The sequence below is a fragment of the Caretta caretta genome, chromosome 2, assembly GCF_965140235.1.
Source record: "Caretta caretta isolate rCarCar2 chromosome 2, rCarCar1.hap1, whole genome shotgun sequence".
In the NCBI taxonomy this organism is placed as follows: domain Eukaryota; kingdom Metazoa; phylum Chordata; order Testudines; family Cheloniidae; genus Caretta; species Caretta caretta.
In genome coordinates this window covers 191,726,444-191,746,465 of record NC_134207.1, presented here as the reverse complement: position 1 = coordinate 191,746,465, position 20,022 = coordinate 191,726,444, and the positions used below count along the sequence as shown (strand labels likewise).

Here is a 20,022-nt window from a genome sequence, read left to right as displayed (position 1 = left end):
GTGAGTGGACTATCATTTGCATTTTACGTCTTATGTCAAACAAATCTTTTATGTGGATTGAGGTTAAAATTGGAAAGTCATGACTGCCAAGGTTCTAGCTCACAAGAACGAGGTAACCTAAACAGTAAAGTTTAGTGCCATCTTCATTGTAAAAAAGGAAATGAGTTACTGAGTAACTGTTTCAGAGTGTTACCATGTTAGTCTGTATCAGCAAAATCAACAAGGAGTCCTTGTGGCACCGTAGAGACTAACACATTTATTTATAACACATTTATAAGCTTTCGTGGGCTAAAACCCACTTCATCAGATGAATGGAGTGAAAAATACAGTAAAAAGAATATATATTACAGTACATGAAAAGATGGGAGTTGCATTACCAAGTGGGTGCTAACGAGCCAATTCAATTAAGGTGCAAGTGGTCTATTCTCAAAAGTTGACAAGAAGGGGTGAATACCAAGGGAGGGAAAATGACTTTTGTAGTGCAAACGAGGCCAATGCAATCAAGGTGGCCCATTTCCAGCAGTTGACAAGAAGGTGTGAGTATCAGCAGAGGGAAAATTACTTTTTGTAGAGACCATCCACTCCCAGTCTTTATTCAGGCCTCATCTGATGGTGTACAGTGTGCAAATGAATTCCAGTTCTGCAGTGTCTCGTTGGAGTCTGTTTTTGAAGTTTTTTTGTTGAAGAATTGCCAATTTTAAGTCTGTTTTTGAGCGTCCAGGGAGATTGAAGTGCTCTCCCACTGGTTTTTGAATGTTACAATTCCTGGTGTCAGATTTGTGTCCATTTATTCTTTTGCATAGAGACTGTCTGGTTTGGCCAATGTACATGGCAAGGAGGCATTGCTGGCACATGAAAGCATATATCACATTGATAGATGTGCAGGTGAACGAGCCCCTGATGGTGTGACTGATGTGGTTAGGTCCTATGATGGTGTCCCTTGAATAGATATGCAGAAAGAGTTGGCACCGGGATTTGTTGCAGGGATTGGTTCCTGGGTTGTGTGGTGTGTAGTTGCTGGTGTGTATTTGCTTCAGGTTGGGGGGCTGTCTGTAAGCAAGGACTGGCCTGTCTCCCAAGGTCTGTGAGAGTGAGGGATCGTCCTTCAGGATAGGTTGTAGTTCCTTCATATTATCAGGATATTAGGGCTGGAAGGGACCCCAGGAGATCATCTAGTCCAACCCCCTGCTCAAAGCAGGGCCAATCCCCAACTAATGCGCTGCTGCTGCTGATGCGCTGGAGAGGTTTTAGTTGGGGGCTGAAGGTGATGGCTAGTGGCGTTCTGTTATTTTCTTTGTTGGGCCTGTCCTGTGGTAGGGGACTTCTGGGTACCCTTCTGGCTCTGTCAATCTGTTTCTTCACTTCAGCAGGTGCGTATTGTAGTTGTGAGAATGCTTGATAGAGCTCCTGTAGGTGTTTGTTTGAGGGACTGTAGCAAATGCGGTTGTATCTTAGAGCTTAGCTGTAGATAACAGATCGTGTGATGTGGTCTGGGTGAAAGCTGGAGGCATGTAGGTAAGTATAGCGGTCAGTAGGTTTCTGGTATAGGGTGGTGTTTATGTGACCATTGCTTATTTGCACTGTAGTGTCCAAGAAGTGGATGTCTTGTGTGGACTGGTCAAGGCTGAGGTTGATGGTGGGATGAGAATTGTTGACATCCTGGTGGAGTTCCTCAAGAGCCTCCTTCCCGTGGGTCCAGTCACTGTGCAATCCTATTAGCGCTGCCCTTGTCCTTCTCTTCCACTGGCCTACCTTCTTGTCCATTTTTGAGCTTTATTTGCCTCATCACTTAGGAGTATGCACTTTGGGGCAGAAGCCAGGTTTTTACGTGATGGCCTTTTAGTTCATTCCATTGATAGCTTACTCAGTTGGTTAGGTTTTTGTTTGTACATTTTTGGCGATTTTGAATCGTTCTCATTATGAAATGACATACTGTGCTTACCCATTATGGACTGTTTTGAATTCCCTGTCAGTAAAAGGAATTAAGAAGTTGATCAACCACTTGTTTCAGCACATGAATATTCAGTTTTATTTTCCATTGAGAAGTTTTAAAACACCCTTTTATTCTAGGATTTAGGAATAAAGTATCTGTTCTTAACTGTTGATATTTATAACCTTCTCAAACTTCTGTCCAATGCCAGTTCACCTGTGTTCGTCCAATAGCCCTGTTTGGCCTTAACATTACATTCTGCACATTAATTCTAAAGTTGCATTTTGCAAAGCATTTTTTTTTGTGTGCGTTCAGGTGGGTTCTTATGTATTGCAGTATACTTCAAAGAGACCCTCTGTCCTTTTCAGCAGAATACAGCAATACCATTTTTCTTTACAACACCCTTTGGAGGTTTCACACGTTCCAGAAACACAAGGCACATTTGATGTAACAACTGTTTTCTTTTGATTTGTTAGTGTAACCGAAATTAGCACTCTTTTTGTGTTCTCTTCCAGCGTTTTACATCCAACTCTTTCACCAATTGTGGGTTGACTGCGTAAGCTTTGCTGTTGATGTCACAGCAAACACAGGTGCATTTATGCCAAACTGAAAAAAGGTCTCGTTTCCTTTTGTCTTTAGAAGGTTGCTTAGAGGGCTGCTGTTACAGGTGTATGCAACCAAGGAAGGAATTTAAAATTTTCACTTTAAAAATGTGCTTCATTGTTAAAAGGCAATGTAATGGTTCTCTCTTTTTAAGATGGCTATTAAACGGTTTCTTTTATGTTTATAAGGACAGTACACTGAAGACTTTAAATACTGTGTTACTACAGTAAGCCGTGGACCAAAAACAAAACAGAAGAATTAGTTGCATACTACAGCAGTTACACGCTACTGTGATTCAAGTATAAGTGCTAGTAAAGTGCTCATAACCCAGATACTAAGGGACAAGAACAGCCTGAGGATATCCTGACCTAGTAAAAGTGTCAAAAAAGAAGAGCCCCCTATGAGCTTTTTTGTTCTTCAGTGTCCTCTGAAGTAGCAATGCAAGAATTCAGCAATAGTATATTTCAGAGCAGAGACTGATGTATCTTGGAAGATATAAATATCCAGGGAGAAAGTCAGTGGTTGAACTGACCACAGCCCAAATCTCCCTCCCTGCAGCATCCTGGAGCCATGTGCTTCTCTGCAGAAGGCACCCTGCTGGCTGGGAAGCCTATGGATTGCACATCACTTCCATAGGGGGCGCAGCACACTCCCTCAGGATTCTATGAACTCAGTAGCATGCAAAGCTCAGTTGGTTGCAGGATCAAGCCTTTAATTATTGTATTCTTTCTATGTATTAATAGCAACAGAAGCATCAATCTGATTATAGGGAGAGATCTTGAGGGGGAAGGGGGGAGGAATAGTATACAATCATGTAAGGAAGACTACATCATAATAAATACACACAAAGGGACTGCTGAGGTTGCTTGATCCCACACAATGCGTTGTGTGGGTGCAAGGTCTGCCTGCATGGAGCAGCTTGCAGGATTTGGGCCTGTTTTCCATGACGCTCTCCTAATGAACCTTTAAGAGCCATTATCTTTATGGATTATAAAGCCAAAAAAAGCCATTATGATGACCTCGTCTGACCTCCTGTACCACAGAATTTCACCCAGTCATACCTGCATCAAGCCCATATCTTGAGGGTCAGCTACAGCATATTTTCTTAAAGACACCCACATTGATTTAAAGATGCCAGGTTATGGAGAAGCCACCACGTCCCTTACTGACCCAGTTACAATGGTCAATTGCCCCTTTTTAAAAAAAAATAAAAAAACAGCACCATCTCTCTAGTAGCAGTCTAGCTTCATATTCAAACTCAGGACTGCAGAGGAGCATGGAAAGGAACATACATGCAAAACACACACTCTACCATTAGCGCTACAGTCAACATCTTGAGCACACCGGTATCTAGTTTATATATTGTTAGAGTTGGTACTGTAATACTTTTACACATATTAAAAGCACTCTTTGTAGGTAAGGTACTGTTCTCCAAGAACTGAATTTTATTGGCCATCCTAGGGACAGAAAAAGGTCTGAAGCTTTAATCCACTATGTTCTCTACCTGAGATTTAAGAACTGATCCATGGAAGGTAACATTACCAAACACTAGTATCCTGTTAGCTTTGAGTATCCAGTAATATTTAGGTGGTATAACTAAATTTAGTAGTGGTATTATGTATTTTGTTTTGCTTATCTACAATATTATATTCCCTTTTATATCTGTTTATAATTTTTTATTGAAGAGTGAATAAAATAGTTTAAACAAACGAAAGGTTTTTTACATGCAGGAAGTTAAAACTGGTTTGGTCACGTTTTTGTCATTAAGTCTATAAAACAAAGGCAATGGACTTTGCAGATACTTAATAAGCTGTGGATATACATTATTCATGTACTGTCAAGCATAATTGGCAGTATAAACAGAAATACAATTCAATTTCAGAAATCCATCAGCATAAAATACTTAAGCATCAAGTTTGATGCCCATTTAGGAACCGATTAAGTCATATTCACATTTGCAGTTTAATAGGGCTGCAGGCTATGTCAGTGTTAGCAACTACAGCAGCAAAATGCAGACTGCTTGTGAAGCAGAAAACTTGTTGAAGTGTACAAACTAAGTCTAATATTTTTGCTTCTGTCCTAATTTTTCTGATGTGAAAAGGCTAGAAAGTTGTGGCTACAGAACGCATACTGAACTACCATACCTCTTCTAGCCCTATAGCATCCTTAAAAGACTAGACAGAACATTTAAGTTGAAGAATTGTATCTTTACTTCATACTTTTCCTCAAAGGAAAATTGCATATATGCCATAGTTTTCCTTCAACTGAAATAGAAGTCTCATGTACCAGGACAGGGCAAATGCAAAGGACACACTGAGAAAGCGGGAGGATCGGCGAATTATCTCAAGTGCCTATACACAAATGCAAGAAGCCTGGGAAACAAGCAGGGAGAACTGGAAGTCCTGGCACAGTCAAGGAATTATGATGTGACTGGAATAACAGAGACTTGGTGGGATAACTCACATGACTGGAGTACTGTCATGGATGGATATAAACTGTTCAGGAAGGACAGGCAGGGCAGAAAAGGTGGGGGAGTTGCACTGTATGTAAGAGAGCAGTATGACTGTTCAGAGCTCCGGAATGAAACTGCAGAAGAACCTGAGAGTCTCTGGATTAAGTTTAGAAGCGTGAGCAACATGGGTGATGTCGTGATGGGAGTCTCCTACAGACCACCGGCTCAGGGGGATGAGGTGGACGATGCTTTCTTCCGGCAACTAATGGAAGTTACTAGATTGCAGGCCTGGTTCTCATGGGAGACTTCAATCACCCTGATACCGGCTGGGAGAGCAATACAGCGGTGCACAGACAATCCAGGAAGTGTAGGGGACAATTTCCTGGTGCAGGTGCTGGAGGAATAAATTAGGGGAAGAGCTCGTGACCTGCTGCTCACAAACTGGGAAGAATTAGTAGGGGAAACTAAAGTGGATGGGAACCTGGGAGGCAGTGACCATGAGATGGTTGAGTTCAGGATCCTGACACAGGGAAGAAAGGAGAGCAGCTGAATACGGACCCTGGACTTCAGAAAAGCAGACTTTGCCTCCCTCAGGGAACTGATGGGCAGGATCCCCTCGCAGAATAACATGAGGGGGAAAGGAGTCCAGGAGAGCTGGCTGTATTTTAAAGAATCCTTATTGAGGTTACAGGGACAAACCATCCCGACGTATAGAAAGAATAGTAAATATGGCAGGCGACCAGCTTGGCTTAATAGTGAAATCCTTGCTGATCTTAAAACACAAAAAAGAAGCTTAAAGAAGTGGAAGATTGGACAAATGACCACGGAAGAGTATAAAAATATTGCTCAGGCATGCAGGAGTGAAATCAGGAAGGCCAAAAACACACCTGGAGTTGCAGGTAGCAAGAGATGATAAGAGTAACAAGAAGGGTTTCTTCAGGTATGTTAGCAACAAGAAGAAAGTCAAGGAAACTGTGGGCCCCTCACTGAATGAGGGAGGCAACCTAGTGACAGAGGATGTGGAAAAAGCTAATGTACTCTATGCTTTTTTTGCCTCTGTCTTCACGAACAAGGTCAGCTCCCAGACTGCTGCACTGGGCAGCACAGCATGGGGAGGAGGCGACCAGCCCTCTGTGGAGAAAGAAGTGGTTCAGGACGATTTAGATAAGCTGGACGAGCACAAGTCCATGGGGCCGGATGCGCTGCATCCGAGAGTGCTAAAGGAGTTGGTGGATGTGATTGCAGAGCCATTGGCCATTATCTTTGAAAACTCATGGTGACCGGGGGAGGTCCCGGACGACTGGAAAAAGGCTAATGTAGTGCCCATCTTTAAAAAAGGGAAGAAGGAGGATCCTGGGAACTACAGGCCAGTCAGCCTCACCTCAGACCCTGGAAAAATCATGGAGCAGGTCCTCAAGGAATCAATTCTGAAGCACTTAGAGGAGAGGAAAGTGATCAGGAACAGTCAGCATGGATTCATCAAGAGCAAGTGATGCCTGACTAATCTAATTGCCTTCTATGACGAGATAACTGGCTCTGTGGATGAGGGGAAAGCAGTGGACGTGTTGTTCCTTGACGTTCGGAAAGCTTTTGACACGGTCGCCCACAATATTCTTGACAGCAAGTTAAAGATGTATGGGCTGGATGAATGGACTATAAGGTGGATAGAAAGCTGGCTAGATTGTCGGGCTCAACGGGTAGTGATCAATGGCTCCATGTCTAGTTGGCAGCTGGTATCAAGTGGAGTGCCCCAAGGGTCGGTCCTCGGGCCGGTTTTGTACGATAACTTCATTACTGATCTGGAGGATGGTGTGGATTGCAGCCTCAGCAAGTTTGCAGATGACACTAAACTGGGAGGAGAGGTAGATACGCTGGAGGGTAGGGATAGGATACAGAGGGACCTAGACAAATTAGAGGATTGGGCCAAAAGAAATCTGATGAGGTTCAACAAGGACAAATGCAGAGTCCTGCACTTAAGACGGAAGAATCGCATGCACCGCTACAGACTAGGGACCAAATGGCTAGGCACCAGTTCTGCAGAAAAGGACCTAGGGGTTACAGTGGACGAGAAGCTGAGCACATGACTTATGAGGAGAGGCTGGGGGAACTGGGATTATTTAGTCTGCTGAAGAGAAGAATGAGGGGGGATTTGATAGCTGCTTTCAACTACCTGAAAGGGGGTTCCAAAGAGGATGGATCTAGACTGTTCTCAGTGGTAGCTGATGACAGAACGAGGAGTAATGGTCTCAAGTCGCAGTGGGGGAGGTTTAGGTTGGATATTAGGAAAAACTTTTTCACTAGGAGGGTGGTGAAACACTGGAATGTGTTACCTAGGGAGGTGGTGGAATCTCCTTCCTTAGAAGTTTTTAAAGTAGATATCCCCTACAAAAAACTACACTGATTGGGTTAAAGTTGAGAGTACTCATCAGTAATTTAAGTGTAAAAAAATATTACAGAGATGTTGTAATTATCCCCAAACCCAAGCATTGTAAACCCAGGAAATTCAGAATTAAGGTTACCCATAAAAGATATCTAATAAAGTTTCTATTAACTTTGTCTAATACTCTAACAATGGTTAGAGTTTACCAGTTTTTAAACAGCAAAAAGGTAGATGGATTCCTCCTTCTTAAACTTATAATGTGTGAGTAGGGTTGCTTAGTGTTTGCAAGAATCCATGCTTTCACTATATGTGATATATATCAGTACAGTAAGTCCAAAGGCAACTGTGTGCCTCAACAAAAGATGAAAAAAAAATCCTAAATTGTGATACCCCCTCAGGTATTACAAAACCCATTTAATAAGGAAATAGTCTTGTGCTTTCCCTTTAAGAATATAACAGATTAACTTGTGTATAGGGCAAGGGAGATAACTCCAGAATCGTGAGCTCCTAACAGAGCAGATTCTGCCTCTTTTCTTCTCGATTACATCTGTGGAACAGCCAGTAGTTCCAGTCCCTCTATCTCAGTAAAAGGAATAGAAAGAAGGACATAGGTATTACCTGAAGTAGGTTGCTTCAGTAATCAAAAATCCCAGTTTGTAAGTGTTCAAACTCATATTGGTATCAGAAAAGTTCTTCCATTCTTGCTCAAAGTAGTTTTTTTTTTTTAAATTATATTCAGCAAGCTTTTCTAGCTGATTAGAAATATTACTTTGTCAAAGTTATTTACCTGCGTGGTTCAGTGCAAAGTATAAAAGGCAAGCCCCTTCTAATTAAACCAGGGATTCACCAGCATTCAGTTCTGAAACTTCACTCTTTCACTGCTGAAAACAAGGCCTGAAAATTCATGTGATTAGTCACATTCTGGACCTATTGTGGATACACGTATTCCTAAATATACATACACACAGACACACACACACACAGTATATCCGCAAGGTGCACTAAAAGGTGGTTTAGTGGTTGCCAAGCAACAGACAGGGGCTCTAGTGCACTGTCCCTTTCCTCTTTTCTTACGAAAAAATATTGCTACTATGTTCCTGCCTATTCTGGGCTCAGATGAAGAGGGGTTTCCAGCCACCAAGTGCTTAGTCTCATTCAATAGGACTGTTACAGGCAGCTTGTACCGGAATCCAAAGCAACCTATGAAAGGTGGTGTCCCAGGGCAGCTACCCCTGCCATAAGACCAAACTACTCTCAATCTGGAGTAGAGAGAAAAAGTATGTGTAAATGTAGACAAAGAATCCTGGAAGGAAGTTAGGAGGTGTGGGCTCCAAATAAGGAAAAAAAAAGTGTAGAGAGGTTAGTTGAAAAGGGAGAGAAAAGGAGAGAAAATCCATGCAAGAGGTATTCCACCAAATGAGTTTAACAGAGAGATTTCCAAAAAAATGGGCTTATCCTAGCCCGTCCTTAGGATGCTTATTCAGATGGCGGTAAAGGAGGTGTCTGAAGCAATGAGTTGGATTTATGACTACAATAAACCTCAGAATGAGCGTGGGGACTCAAGCACTAGGTAATATCTAAGGAATTAGTTTTGATTAGGTATCTGATATCTGTAGTATGCCACACTATGCTGTTTTTGGAAAATTCTTCCTAAGGTAGAACCCGCAGACCTAGGAGCTCTCATCTACTGAGTGGCTACAGACATGCTTCAGGGCTATGTGGCAGACAATGTATTTGGCAGCCTCTCTTCATTTGGCATGAAGGGCTTAATTCTCAGGCACAGCACTCTACTGGACTTGTTTATTGCTAATTTAACTGAAGTTAGTTCCCTATTTTATCAGACGGTCTGCCCCATTCCTTCACTCATTGATTTGATATTCCCCCTTCCCAATTACTGAATGTGTTTGTGCAGGTGATTTTTATATTTTTTGTAATAACTGTATACTGTACTAACTAAAGAATGCTCTAATGTCAAAGTAATCAGCTATTTATTGCCAAAAAACAAGGGTTTAAAAATATTAAGTTTGTAGCATTTATGGTTGTAATGGTGTTAGTCTGAAACCGTTTTGAAATGTGAATTGACCCTATTCTTCTCAATCAAGTGTTGACCCTGAAGTCTAATGATTTCAAATGATTGCAAGTGCAACATGTACTTATTTGCCTGTTCCGAAATGTCTACTTGTAGACATCTGAAATTTGGTGGAAGCTAAGGTTACTCCTCTGTGACTTAGCATATTTTCAAACACAAGTGTGCCGTTGCATGTAATTTGCACATGATTAACACAGTCTGTACACAAAACGTGGATACTTCCACATGTAAATTGCCAAAAAAAAAAAAAAAAGGAGAAATATCAAAGCAGTCCTAAAAGTACCTTGCATCATATTTTCCCAAAATAAAGCCCAGTAACATTACTAACTATAAAGAAGACATTTTGCCTTTGATCTTTGTGCAAGCTTCCAACGCACGTCAGTAGGTGTCATCCATGGCGGACGGACAGTGTAAAGTATAAAAGGAAAACCCCTTTCTAATTAAATCAGGGACTATATTAAAAATTTTAATTCAGTGTTCCACTGACTGAATTTGTCATCACTGAAACAGGTAATGTAACAAATACCTATCCACTTAAGTGGCACAGCAAGAGACTGCCATCACAATTGAAATTTGTTATCCTGTTCACTTATAGATTTCCATGCATTTGTTTTACTAGGTTGGCTAGTGTGGTTTGGCTCAGCAGTTTTCAGCTTCCTGTTAACAGTTTTGCTGACTAGAGAAGCAGTGCTGTCTCAAGGACTTTTTAACATCTTTTTGGTCTGCTTTCAAGAGCAGGGCTGCTTTTAAAGCAAAAAGAAAGCAACAAGTCTAAATGCAAGTGGGAATACTGTATAATCGAACTGAATGTGACAGCTCAGTAAAGAAGGAAATAGACAAGGGAAAAGATCCAACCCTGAGACACAGCATGTTGCACTTACAGTACACTTTTTTCAAAGAGAATAGTAAATTGTTCCCTGCTGTAGCCCTTTGTTTGCAAGTCTAACAGTGCTGGGTTTTAATAAGACTTATCTGATGTAAATAAAATGCGATTCAAAAGTTAATACTGCAAAAGGAGAAACAAGATTTTTTTTTTTAAATACACCTTCATATGGCAGGTGATTTTCTTTAAGCAACTTAAAGCCACTGCTCAGAAAATGAATCTGTAGGATCCACTTAGAGTGAAATCTGACCTTAAAGTCTAGGAAAGCTGTAGGCTGGCAGAAAATAGAATACAATATTCTGAGTCTCAATGACCTCATAAAACAAGGATTAAAGAAGAACCAGTCTTACTCTATTTTTACTGCCACCAGACGTTTATTGAAGATACCCTGTTGTTATTAAAACAAGACAAGACAATGGCACCCCAGGCGAAAGCAGCTTCATCTATGAAACCAGAGCTGAAACCTAGTTAGTTCATATGGGCTATGTGAAATGGCCTCAATATTTACTATTTTGATCTAATAAAAGTTCTCTGGAATTGTGTGCACAGCAATAAGGGTTATACTATCAAAATAACACTCCAAGGAATGCTGATTATCTAATAAATGTCCTCCCCCCCCCCAATATAACTATTTACTTTTTGTGTGCGCTTTTTTTGTTTACAAAAAGCTGAATGTTCTTGATTGAATCTATCACAGGCCCAGATTAATCCATTCAGCACACCAGATCTGACCTGCACGTTGGAGTTCAACACTCCATGGCTTGAAGAGTATTAATTATCATAAGCATTCTTTTGGTTGACAGTACTGTGTGAATTGCCTTTAGGATTATTTATATATATACATTTTCAGCCACCTATCATTTTTTGAAGACCTCTTTTCAGAAGAGCTTACAAAATATAATCCCCCCTTTAGCTGCCAGGCACATACATAACCTTTCAAGGCAAGTGACCATCTAGACTATTTTCTTCTAGCAGAATCTTTCTTTGCAAGTACTGGACTAAGGAGAAGAAGAAAACAGAGCCTTTTGCGGTGACAGGACTGTGTTTCTTAAAATTAATTTTAAAATAGTTTTCAATATCAAAAAACTATACTATTGAACCCATTCTAGCACAGTAATAATCCACTGCTATGTTGTGCATTTGTAGGCAATTGGTGCATACCTCTGGTATCTTGAGAGCCTATCTATGAGCCTTCAACTGCCTAAGGAATATCCTGCTAATGCACACTGTGGTATAGTTCATCACTATGTGAAAACAGAGTCTTGTAAGTTTTTTTAAAAATTGAAAACCAACTAATATACTACAACAGAGTTTTTAGTAAAACGCTAAGAGAAAATAGAAAACATTGTAACATTTTCACTCAACTACTTCGATGAGTGTATTGTTCACTTTCCTGACCCTCACCCTATGTTTTCTCCCAACCGCATGCCCAAGAGACTAGCTGGCCTTTTACAAACTGTCTGTAGCCCAAATACCAGTAATTCTCCTGTAAGGAAAAACATTAAAGCTACTTAATCCCTCCCAATTTAAGAACTATAGAGAGTAGGAGAGCTGCACCAAGCTCAAAAGTGGAATATCAGGTGAAATTTTCAGAAGTGCCTGGAGTGACTTACGAACACATACCCATAGAAAGTCAAGAGGACATGTGCTCCTAAATCAAATGGGTACTTCTGAAAATTCCACCCACAGACCTCATTTAGTAACTAAGCTCTAGAGGGTTACTACTGTAGAGGGGGTCAAAAAAGCAGCAACAGGGACAAACACTACAACTTACAGAAAATCTGTCTTTAGTTTACAGACATATAGTTGTACAAGCTCTCCTAGTGAGAATACCCTTGCTCTGCAGTATCTGAGATTTTAATGGTCAGAAAGGCCTGTTACAATCTGCTGAACTGTAATTCTCATTCTTTGCTATGATAACTAAGCAAAAGTCTTATAATTCAGAAAGGTAGAAGTACCTACTTGACCCAAATAAGGGCTGAATCCTTCTTGGGAGATACTGAGCACCTCTTGTGAGGTAGAGTAGAGATGGGCAAAATTGTTTGAAAAAGACAATTTATATTCACCTAAACATACAGTTCAGTTAATCTGAAACTCTTTGCAAATTTGACACTAATTCACCCAATAGTTTCGGCCAGCTTTTTTTTTTTTTTCAGGCTAAATTCACAAAATGGCAGGAAGAGGTGGTGATGGTACTATCTACCCATTTTATAATTTTTAGCCCAACCATTAAAGCACTCACTGGGCTGTGGGAGATATGGGTTTCAATCCCCGCTCAAGAGCATTGATTTGAACCCTAACCTCAAGGCTGAACAGTCATTTCTTCTGTGTCTCTCTGGCCTAATGACTACCCAGCTATTTCATACAAAGTTGAACTGCTTCACCAGGAGAGAGAGAGACAGACGTCTCGGAATACCCCATAGTATGGTAGTTAGGAGACCTGAGTTCAAACCTCCGCTTTGAAATGGGGATTTAAACCCAGGTCTCCCACATACGAGGTCAGTGCCCTAACTTGGCTAACTGTTATAATACCAGCATTACAACCTGCCCCTCCCTTCCCCCCCCCCCCCACATTTTGTGAATCCAACCCTTTAAAAATCACCAAGACAGGCTTTTTTAATTTGGTTTCAGCCAAACAGAATCCCACCCCCATTTCTCAAAACTGACAGCAAACCAAATAAATAAAATAAATAAATAAATTTGCCCAGCCCTACTACTGAGCAATTTAGTATATGTCCCCTTCTTGCACATTTCATTATTATTCATAATATTTTAATGAAAGAAAATTTTAAAAGTTTAAAGATTCCTGGGGGAAAAGGTCAAAGTATTTTTATAGCTTCTTTCAGTTTATCCAATGAATATCTTTAAAAAACAAAAGCCTTGGTACAGTATACATTTATACTTAATTCTATAAGAAATGCATTCTCTCCCTGCTTCTCTCCCCCCCCCCCCCCATGGGGAGTAGGGAGATAGAGAATGCGGGGCAAGAGAACGTACAAAAAACTCCAGTTTTTCATGTAGAATTCACTAGAACATTAACCCAGATAGTATGATTCCATTTTAAAAATCTGTTCCATTCTTTCATACCAATATATCTGTAAACTATTTTGCAACCCAATATCATGCTAAACTAGACCTCAGTGAGATTAATACCATTTATGACTCTTTCACTTACAGTTCTTTATGGTTCAAGGCCCTTGTTAATAGCAATGTAGAAGAAAATGCAGTGCTAAGTACATTATAAGTATAGAATCATAGAATATCAGGGTTGGAAGGGACCTCAGGAGGTCATCTAGTCCAACCCCCTGCTCAAAGCAGGACTAATCCCTCATTAAATCATCCCAGCCAGGGCTTTGTGAAGTCTGACCTTAAAAACTTCTAAGGAAGGAGATTCTACCACCTCCCTAGGTAACACATTCCAGTATTTCACCACCCTCCTAGTGAAAATGTTTTTCCTAATATCCAACCTAAACCTCCCCCACTGCAACCTGAGACCATTACTCCTTGTCCTGTCCTCTTCTACCACTGAGAATAGTCTAGAATCATCCTCTCTGGAACCACCTCTCAGATAGTTGAAAGCAGCTATTAAATCCCCCCTCATTCTTCTCTTCTGCAGACTAAACAATCCCAGTTCCCTCAGCCTCTCCTCATAAGTCATGTGTTCCAGACCCCCAATCATTTTTGTTGCCCTTCGCTGGACTCTCTCCAATTTATCCACATCCTTCTTGTAGTGTGGGGCCCAAAACTTGGACACAGTACTCCAGATGAGGCCTCACCAATGTCGAATAGAGGGGGACGATCACGTCCCTCCATCTGCTCGCTATGCCCCTACTTATACATCCCAAAATGCCATTGGCCTTCTTGGCAACAACGGCACATTGCTGACTCATATCCAGCTTCTCATCCACTGTCACCCCTAGGTCCTTTTCTGCAGAACTGGTGCCTAGCCATTCGGTCCCTAGTCTGTAGCGGTGCATTGGGTTCTTCCGTCCTAAGTGCAGGACCCTGCACTTATCCTTGTTGAACCTCATCAGATTTCTTTTGGCCCAATCCTCCAATTTGTCTAGGTCCCTCTGTACCCTATCCCTCCCTGCCACCGTATCTACCACTCCTCCTAGCTTAGTGTCATCCGCAAATTTGCTGAGAGTGCAATCCACACCATCCTCCAGATCATTTATGAAGATATTGAACAAAACCGGCCCCAGGACCGACCCCTGGGGCACTCCACTTGACACCGGCTGCCAACTAGACATGGAGCCATTGATCACTACCCGTTGAGCCCGACAATATAGCCAACACTCTACCCACCTTATAGTGCATTCATCCAGCCCATACTTCTTTAACTTGCTGACAAGAGTACTGTGGGAGACCATGTCAAAAGCTTTGCTAAAGTCAAGAAACAATATATCCACTGCTTTCCCTTCATCCACAGAACCAGTAATCTCATCATAGAAGGCGATTAGATTAGTCAGGCATGACCTTCCCTTGGTGAATCCATGCTGACTGTTCCTGATCACTTTCCTCTCCTCTAAGTGCTTCAGGATTGATTCTTTGAGAATCTGCTCCATGATTTTTCCGGGGACTGAGGTGAGGCTGACTGGCCTGTAGTTCCCAGGATCCTCCTCCATCCCTTTTTTAAAGATTGGCACTACATTAGCCTTTTTCCAGTCATCTGGGACTTCCCCCGTTCGCCATGAGTTTTCAAAGATAATGGCCAATGGCTCTGCAATCACAGCTGCCAATTCCTTTAGCACTCTCGGATGCAACGCGTCCGGCCCCATGGACTTGTGCACATCCAGCTTTTCTAAATAGTCCCTAACCACCTCTTTCTCCACAGAGGGCTGGCCATCTACTCCCCATGCTGTGATGCCCAGCGCAGCAGTCTGGGAGCTGACCTTGTTCGTGAAGACAGAGGCAAAAAAAGCATTGAGTACATTAGCTTTTTCCACATCCTCTGTCACTAGGTTGCCTCCCTCATTCAGTAAGGGGCCCACACTTTCCTTGGCTTTCTTCTTGTTGCCAACGTAGCTGAAGAAACCCTTCTTGTTACTCTTGACATCTCTTGCTAGCTGCAGCTCCAGGTGCGATTTGGCCCTCCTGATTTCATTCCTACATGCCCGAGCAATATTTTTATACTCTTCCCTGGTCATATGTCCAACCTTCCACTTCTTGTAAGCTTCTTTTTTATGTTTTAGATCCGCTAGGATTTCACCGTTAAGCCAAGCTGGTCGCCTGCCATATTTACTATTCTTTCGACACATTGGGATGGTTTGTCCCTGTAACCTCAACAGGGATTCCTTGAAATACAGCCAGCTCTCCTGGACTCCTTTCCCCCTCATGTTATTCTGCCAGGGGATCCTACCCATCCGTTCCCTGAGGGAGTCAAATCTGCTTTCCTGAAGTCCAGGGTCCATATCCTGCTGCCTACCTTTCTTCCCTGTGTCAGGATCCTGAACTCAACCAACTCATGGTCACTGGCTCCCAAATTCCCATCCACTTTTGCTTCCCCTACTAATTCTTCCCGGTTTGTGAGCAGCAGGTCAAGAAAAGTACCCCCCCCCCCCCAGTTGGCTCCTCTAGCACTTGCACCAGGAAATTGTCCCCTACATTTTTCAAAAACTTCCTGGATTGTCTATGCACCGCTGTATTGCTCTCCCAGAAGATATCAGGAAAATTAAAGTCACCCATTGGAACCAGGACGTGCGATCTAGTAGCTTCTGCGAGTTGCTGGAAGAAAGCCTCATCCACCTCATCCCCGTGGTCCGGTGGTCTATAGCAGACTCCCACCACTACATCACTCTTGTTGCTCACACTTCTAAACTTAATCCAGAGACACTCAGGTTTTTCTGCAGTTTCGTACCAGAGCTCTGAGCAGTCATACTGCTCCCTAAAGTCTAATCTTTAATGTCATTTAGTTTAAATAAAAAAATGTGAGCAAGATCTCACAAGGTATTCAGATTCTGAGGTGATGGGGCCCATCTATGTATTTACCAATTTTAAATACTTGTCTCCGACACAAAGATGTGACCTAAATGCAAGATCTTTTGCAAAAATATATTTTAGTACAAAAGAGACAATTTATAGTTCTCATGTAGTGATATCATTAAATAGGAGCATAAAGACATGGTATGCTATTCATCCACCAGTTACAGACAAGGTCTCACAAATTAAGACTTAAAAATAATGGCCTACAACAAAATTATACTTAGACTCATAGACTTTAAGCCCAGAAGGGACCATTGTGATCATCTAGTCTGACCTCCTGCACACCACAGGCCAAAGAACCTCACCCATCCACTCCTGTAATAGACCCAGATTCTCTGGCTGAATTACTGAAATCCTCAACTCATGATTTAAAGACTTCAAGTTCAAGAGAATCCACCATTTACTCCAGTTTAAATCAGCAAGTGACCTTTGCCTCGTGCTGCAGAGAGAAAAAAGGGTTATATATAGTTTTAAAATGAAGAATTATTTGTACCACAGGCCTAAATCACCACTTCTCCCACTCTTATTTCATTGAACCTCAAACCCATTAACCATAACTACATCAACCTCAGTTGTGTGTCTCAGGATTGACAAGAACCTCTGAATGCAGCTAGAGAAAAGACTGGTTTTTCATCTGTTTAAATTAATGAATAATCACCCACGGTTACAGTCCAAAGTACTGATGTCATGCCCACTACTTTTGGAGAGAAGTCTGATTTATTTGCCAAAAACATCTTTCTGGACATCTGTATAATCCCCCTTTCCTCCCTCACTAAAAAAAAAAAAAAAAGACTGATTTGTGTAATCCACCTCCTAAACTAGGAAATGAGGTCATATCCAAAGCAGGGTTCAAAGTTGCCTCTCAACTCTGAAATGATTTTGAGACCAAAGTCAGAAAAAAAGAAAAATTGATGCGTGATGTGATGTTATTCCCCCCCCCCCCCAGAAAATGAAACATTTCCCTTCTAAAGTGAGGGGTTTTGTTTGTTTTATTAAAGCAAGCAAAAAAGTCTGTAATGCTGTTCCACAAACGGTGCAGTACATATCACAAACTCAGTGTCTATAATAGAACACATACCAGAAACATGAACTTCTTAATCACAATATTCAAACCTTCTGAACTATTAACTTAGAGATTTTCAAGAGGTGGATAATTTAATTTCCCCTGTCCTGATGCACTGTAAGTATATATTGTGCAACTAACACCTGGCAATCTGTCCAATTGTTATTGCTGTCTCTCTGGTCACTGATCTTAAAGGATATGTCTACACAGAAATAAAACACCTGCAGCTGGCCCAGGTCAGATGACTTGGGTTTGCACGGCTCAGGCTCTGGGGCTGAAAAAAAAAAGTCATTGTATAGACATTTGGTCTTGGGCCGAAGCCTAAGCTCTGGGACCCTTTCGGGGTGGAGGGCCTCAGAGCTCAGGCTCCAGCGAAAGCCTGAATGTCTACACACTGATTTTTTAGCCCTGCAGCTAAAGCACTGTGATCCTGAGTCAGCCGACCCAGGACAGCTGTGGGTGTTTTACCCCTATATAGACATAACAAGGTATTGAGAGTCTTTGGGTATCTACTCCAACTCAGAGGAACTGGCTTAACTTCCTGCAAGTAGTAGATACCTGCAAGTACCTATTTACAATATGCTTAGGCAATGTTGGAAAGAAAGGCAGTAAGACAAGTCTATTTTGAAAGAGTCCTTAGAGCCAGTTGGTTTCTGACTTGCCCATGCCTTGTCTTTTATTTCACTATTATGGCTTCTAGAATTATGTATGCATACTTGAAATACACATGTTCCAACTATTACGGGAAGTCAGACTAGATGATCACAATGGTCCCATCTGGCCTTGGAACCTATGAATCCCGAGAAGATTTCATGGGATTTTGAGATCATTTCCTTAAATGCTGCAGAAAATGGCAGTATTCTGTGCATGTTAACAGAAGAAAAACATCCCATGACCACTAGCTGCCCCATTTTCACCTTTACTGTTTTTCAGAAAGCAGTGTTGGAGAAAGACAAAAAGGTAGCATTCCAACTCCTGCCATGTATGGTCAAGACACCAGATTGCTCTTAACCAGATGTCAACCACACTTCTGTTCATTCATGATCAGTACAGCTCTCAGAGCAGGTACTTTGAAAAGCTCACCAACAAATCCAGTGGCTCAGTTTAACAGTGATAAACAGAAATGCACGAGATTGAAGCTACCTATTACAGAATCATATTCAAGGTGTGTTAATGTACTGAAGGCTAAACATCGATAGGCATTTCCATTACAAAGCAAAAACAAATCTGAATAAGGGACTCATCATTATCTCTACTGATTATTCTCCATCCCAGTCCTAATCTTGCTCCCATTGGATTCAAAGGTGCAAGATCAGATCCTAAACAAATAAAGAGCAAAAACAACTATTTTCCACTACAAATCAACTTTCAAACAGGGGAAAATGTAGACCACATAAAATACTGTCAAGATTATGAATAGTTATTTGATAAATGAAAGAACTTGAAAAACAAACGTACCTTTACCAAACAATTTTTGTGACCTGGGACAGAACCATTTACATAAATAATGTTGTTCTTTGTGTTGATCCTCCACACCTGCAGGATTAAAAAAAATGGAAACCTATGCATTTTATTATGGTTTCAGGATTTATTCAATTTACTATTTATAGCCAGTTAAAAGTTGGTAAATGTGAGCAATTGTGGAGTAAAATATAGCTCCGCAATTGGGATGCTTATGCAATGTAGGAATATATTTTATAATATATTGTGTATGCATACAAAAGGCATAAGTATGCCCATGTTGAATGGCAAAATGAAGCACAAATGTGTTAGCAGAAGTTGGGACTCTGGGGAGAAGAGGTGTGACTGAGCCTTTTATGTTATTTGTCCTAAATTTGCCCCAACATTTGAATCAAACTCAACTTTGAGCTGGCACCTCTCAAATACATTTGAGGCTTGAACCATAAGTCAATAGGAGCCTGTCTGCCGACTTCAATCAGCCCTTGAAGCTCAGATCTTAATCTAGCAATCACAATTTTACTTCAGTCTCTCTTCCCATTATAGTGAGAGCTATAGCAAAACCTTGTGGGACAAATTAGCAGGATAAGCAAGTGTCACAGAAATGTTGTAGAGTAGCAGCCATGTTAGACTGCATTCGCAAAAAGAAAAGGAGTACTTGTGGCACCCTAGAGACTAACAAATTTATTTGAGCATAAGCTTTCGTGAGCTACGATGAAGTGAGCTGTAGCTCACGAAAGCTTATGCTCAAATAAATTGGTTAGTCTCTAAGGTGCCACAAGTCCTCCTTTTCTTTTTGTCATGGAAATGTTACTGCAAACAGCTGCTAATTTTTCAAGTACTTGTGAAAGTGCTGAATTGAACACCCTGAAAATATAAGTTCTCTACTTATCCACCAACCAGATAACAGCAGCACAAACTTCCTCCCACCACAGCACTAAAATGTTTCTTGTACTGTCTAAAGAGGTCACCTGTATGGGTAAGCGTGTCTTCATTCCCATTTAGCGCTGTGACCATGTGTGCATCAGGAACTGGACTGGGACGATAACCTCATCTGATACAGGGCAGTGAACGGGGCAGCCACCAGACTGTAAGAACTTATTGCACTGCTGACCTGGCCTGGATCCGAACTAGAGCTCGCACAGGCTCTAAGAAGTCAGCTGGTAACCTTCCAAAAAG

At 41.4% G+C, this 20,022-nt stretch overlaps 1 protein-coding gene across 1 annotated transcript in view; it reads right to left on the bottom strand.

Moving 5' to 3' along the window:
- The window catches only part of MRPL3 (mitochondrial ribosomal protein L3), a 63,584-nt gene that overhangs the window by 7,251 nt on the left and 36,311 nt on the right, over positions 1-20,022 (bottom strand). The window contains exon 9 of the mRNA XM_048838763.2: positions 18,844-18,921. Coding sequence (XP_048694720.1) covers positions 18,844-18,921 — 78 coding nt within the window. The remainder of the gene's footprint in view (positions 1-18,843; positions 18,922-20,022) is intronic.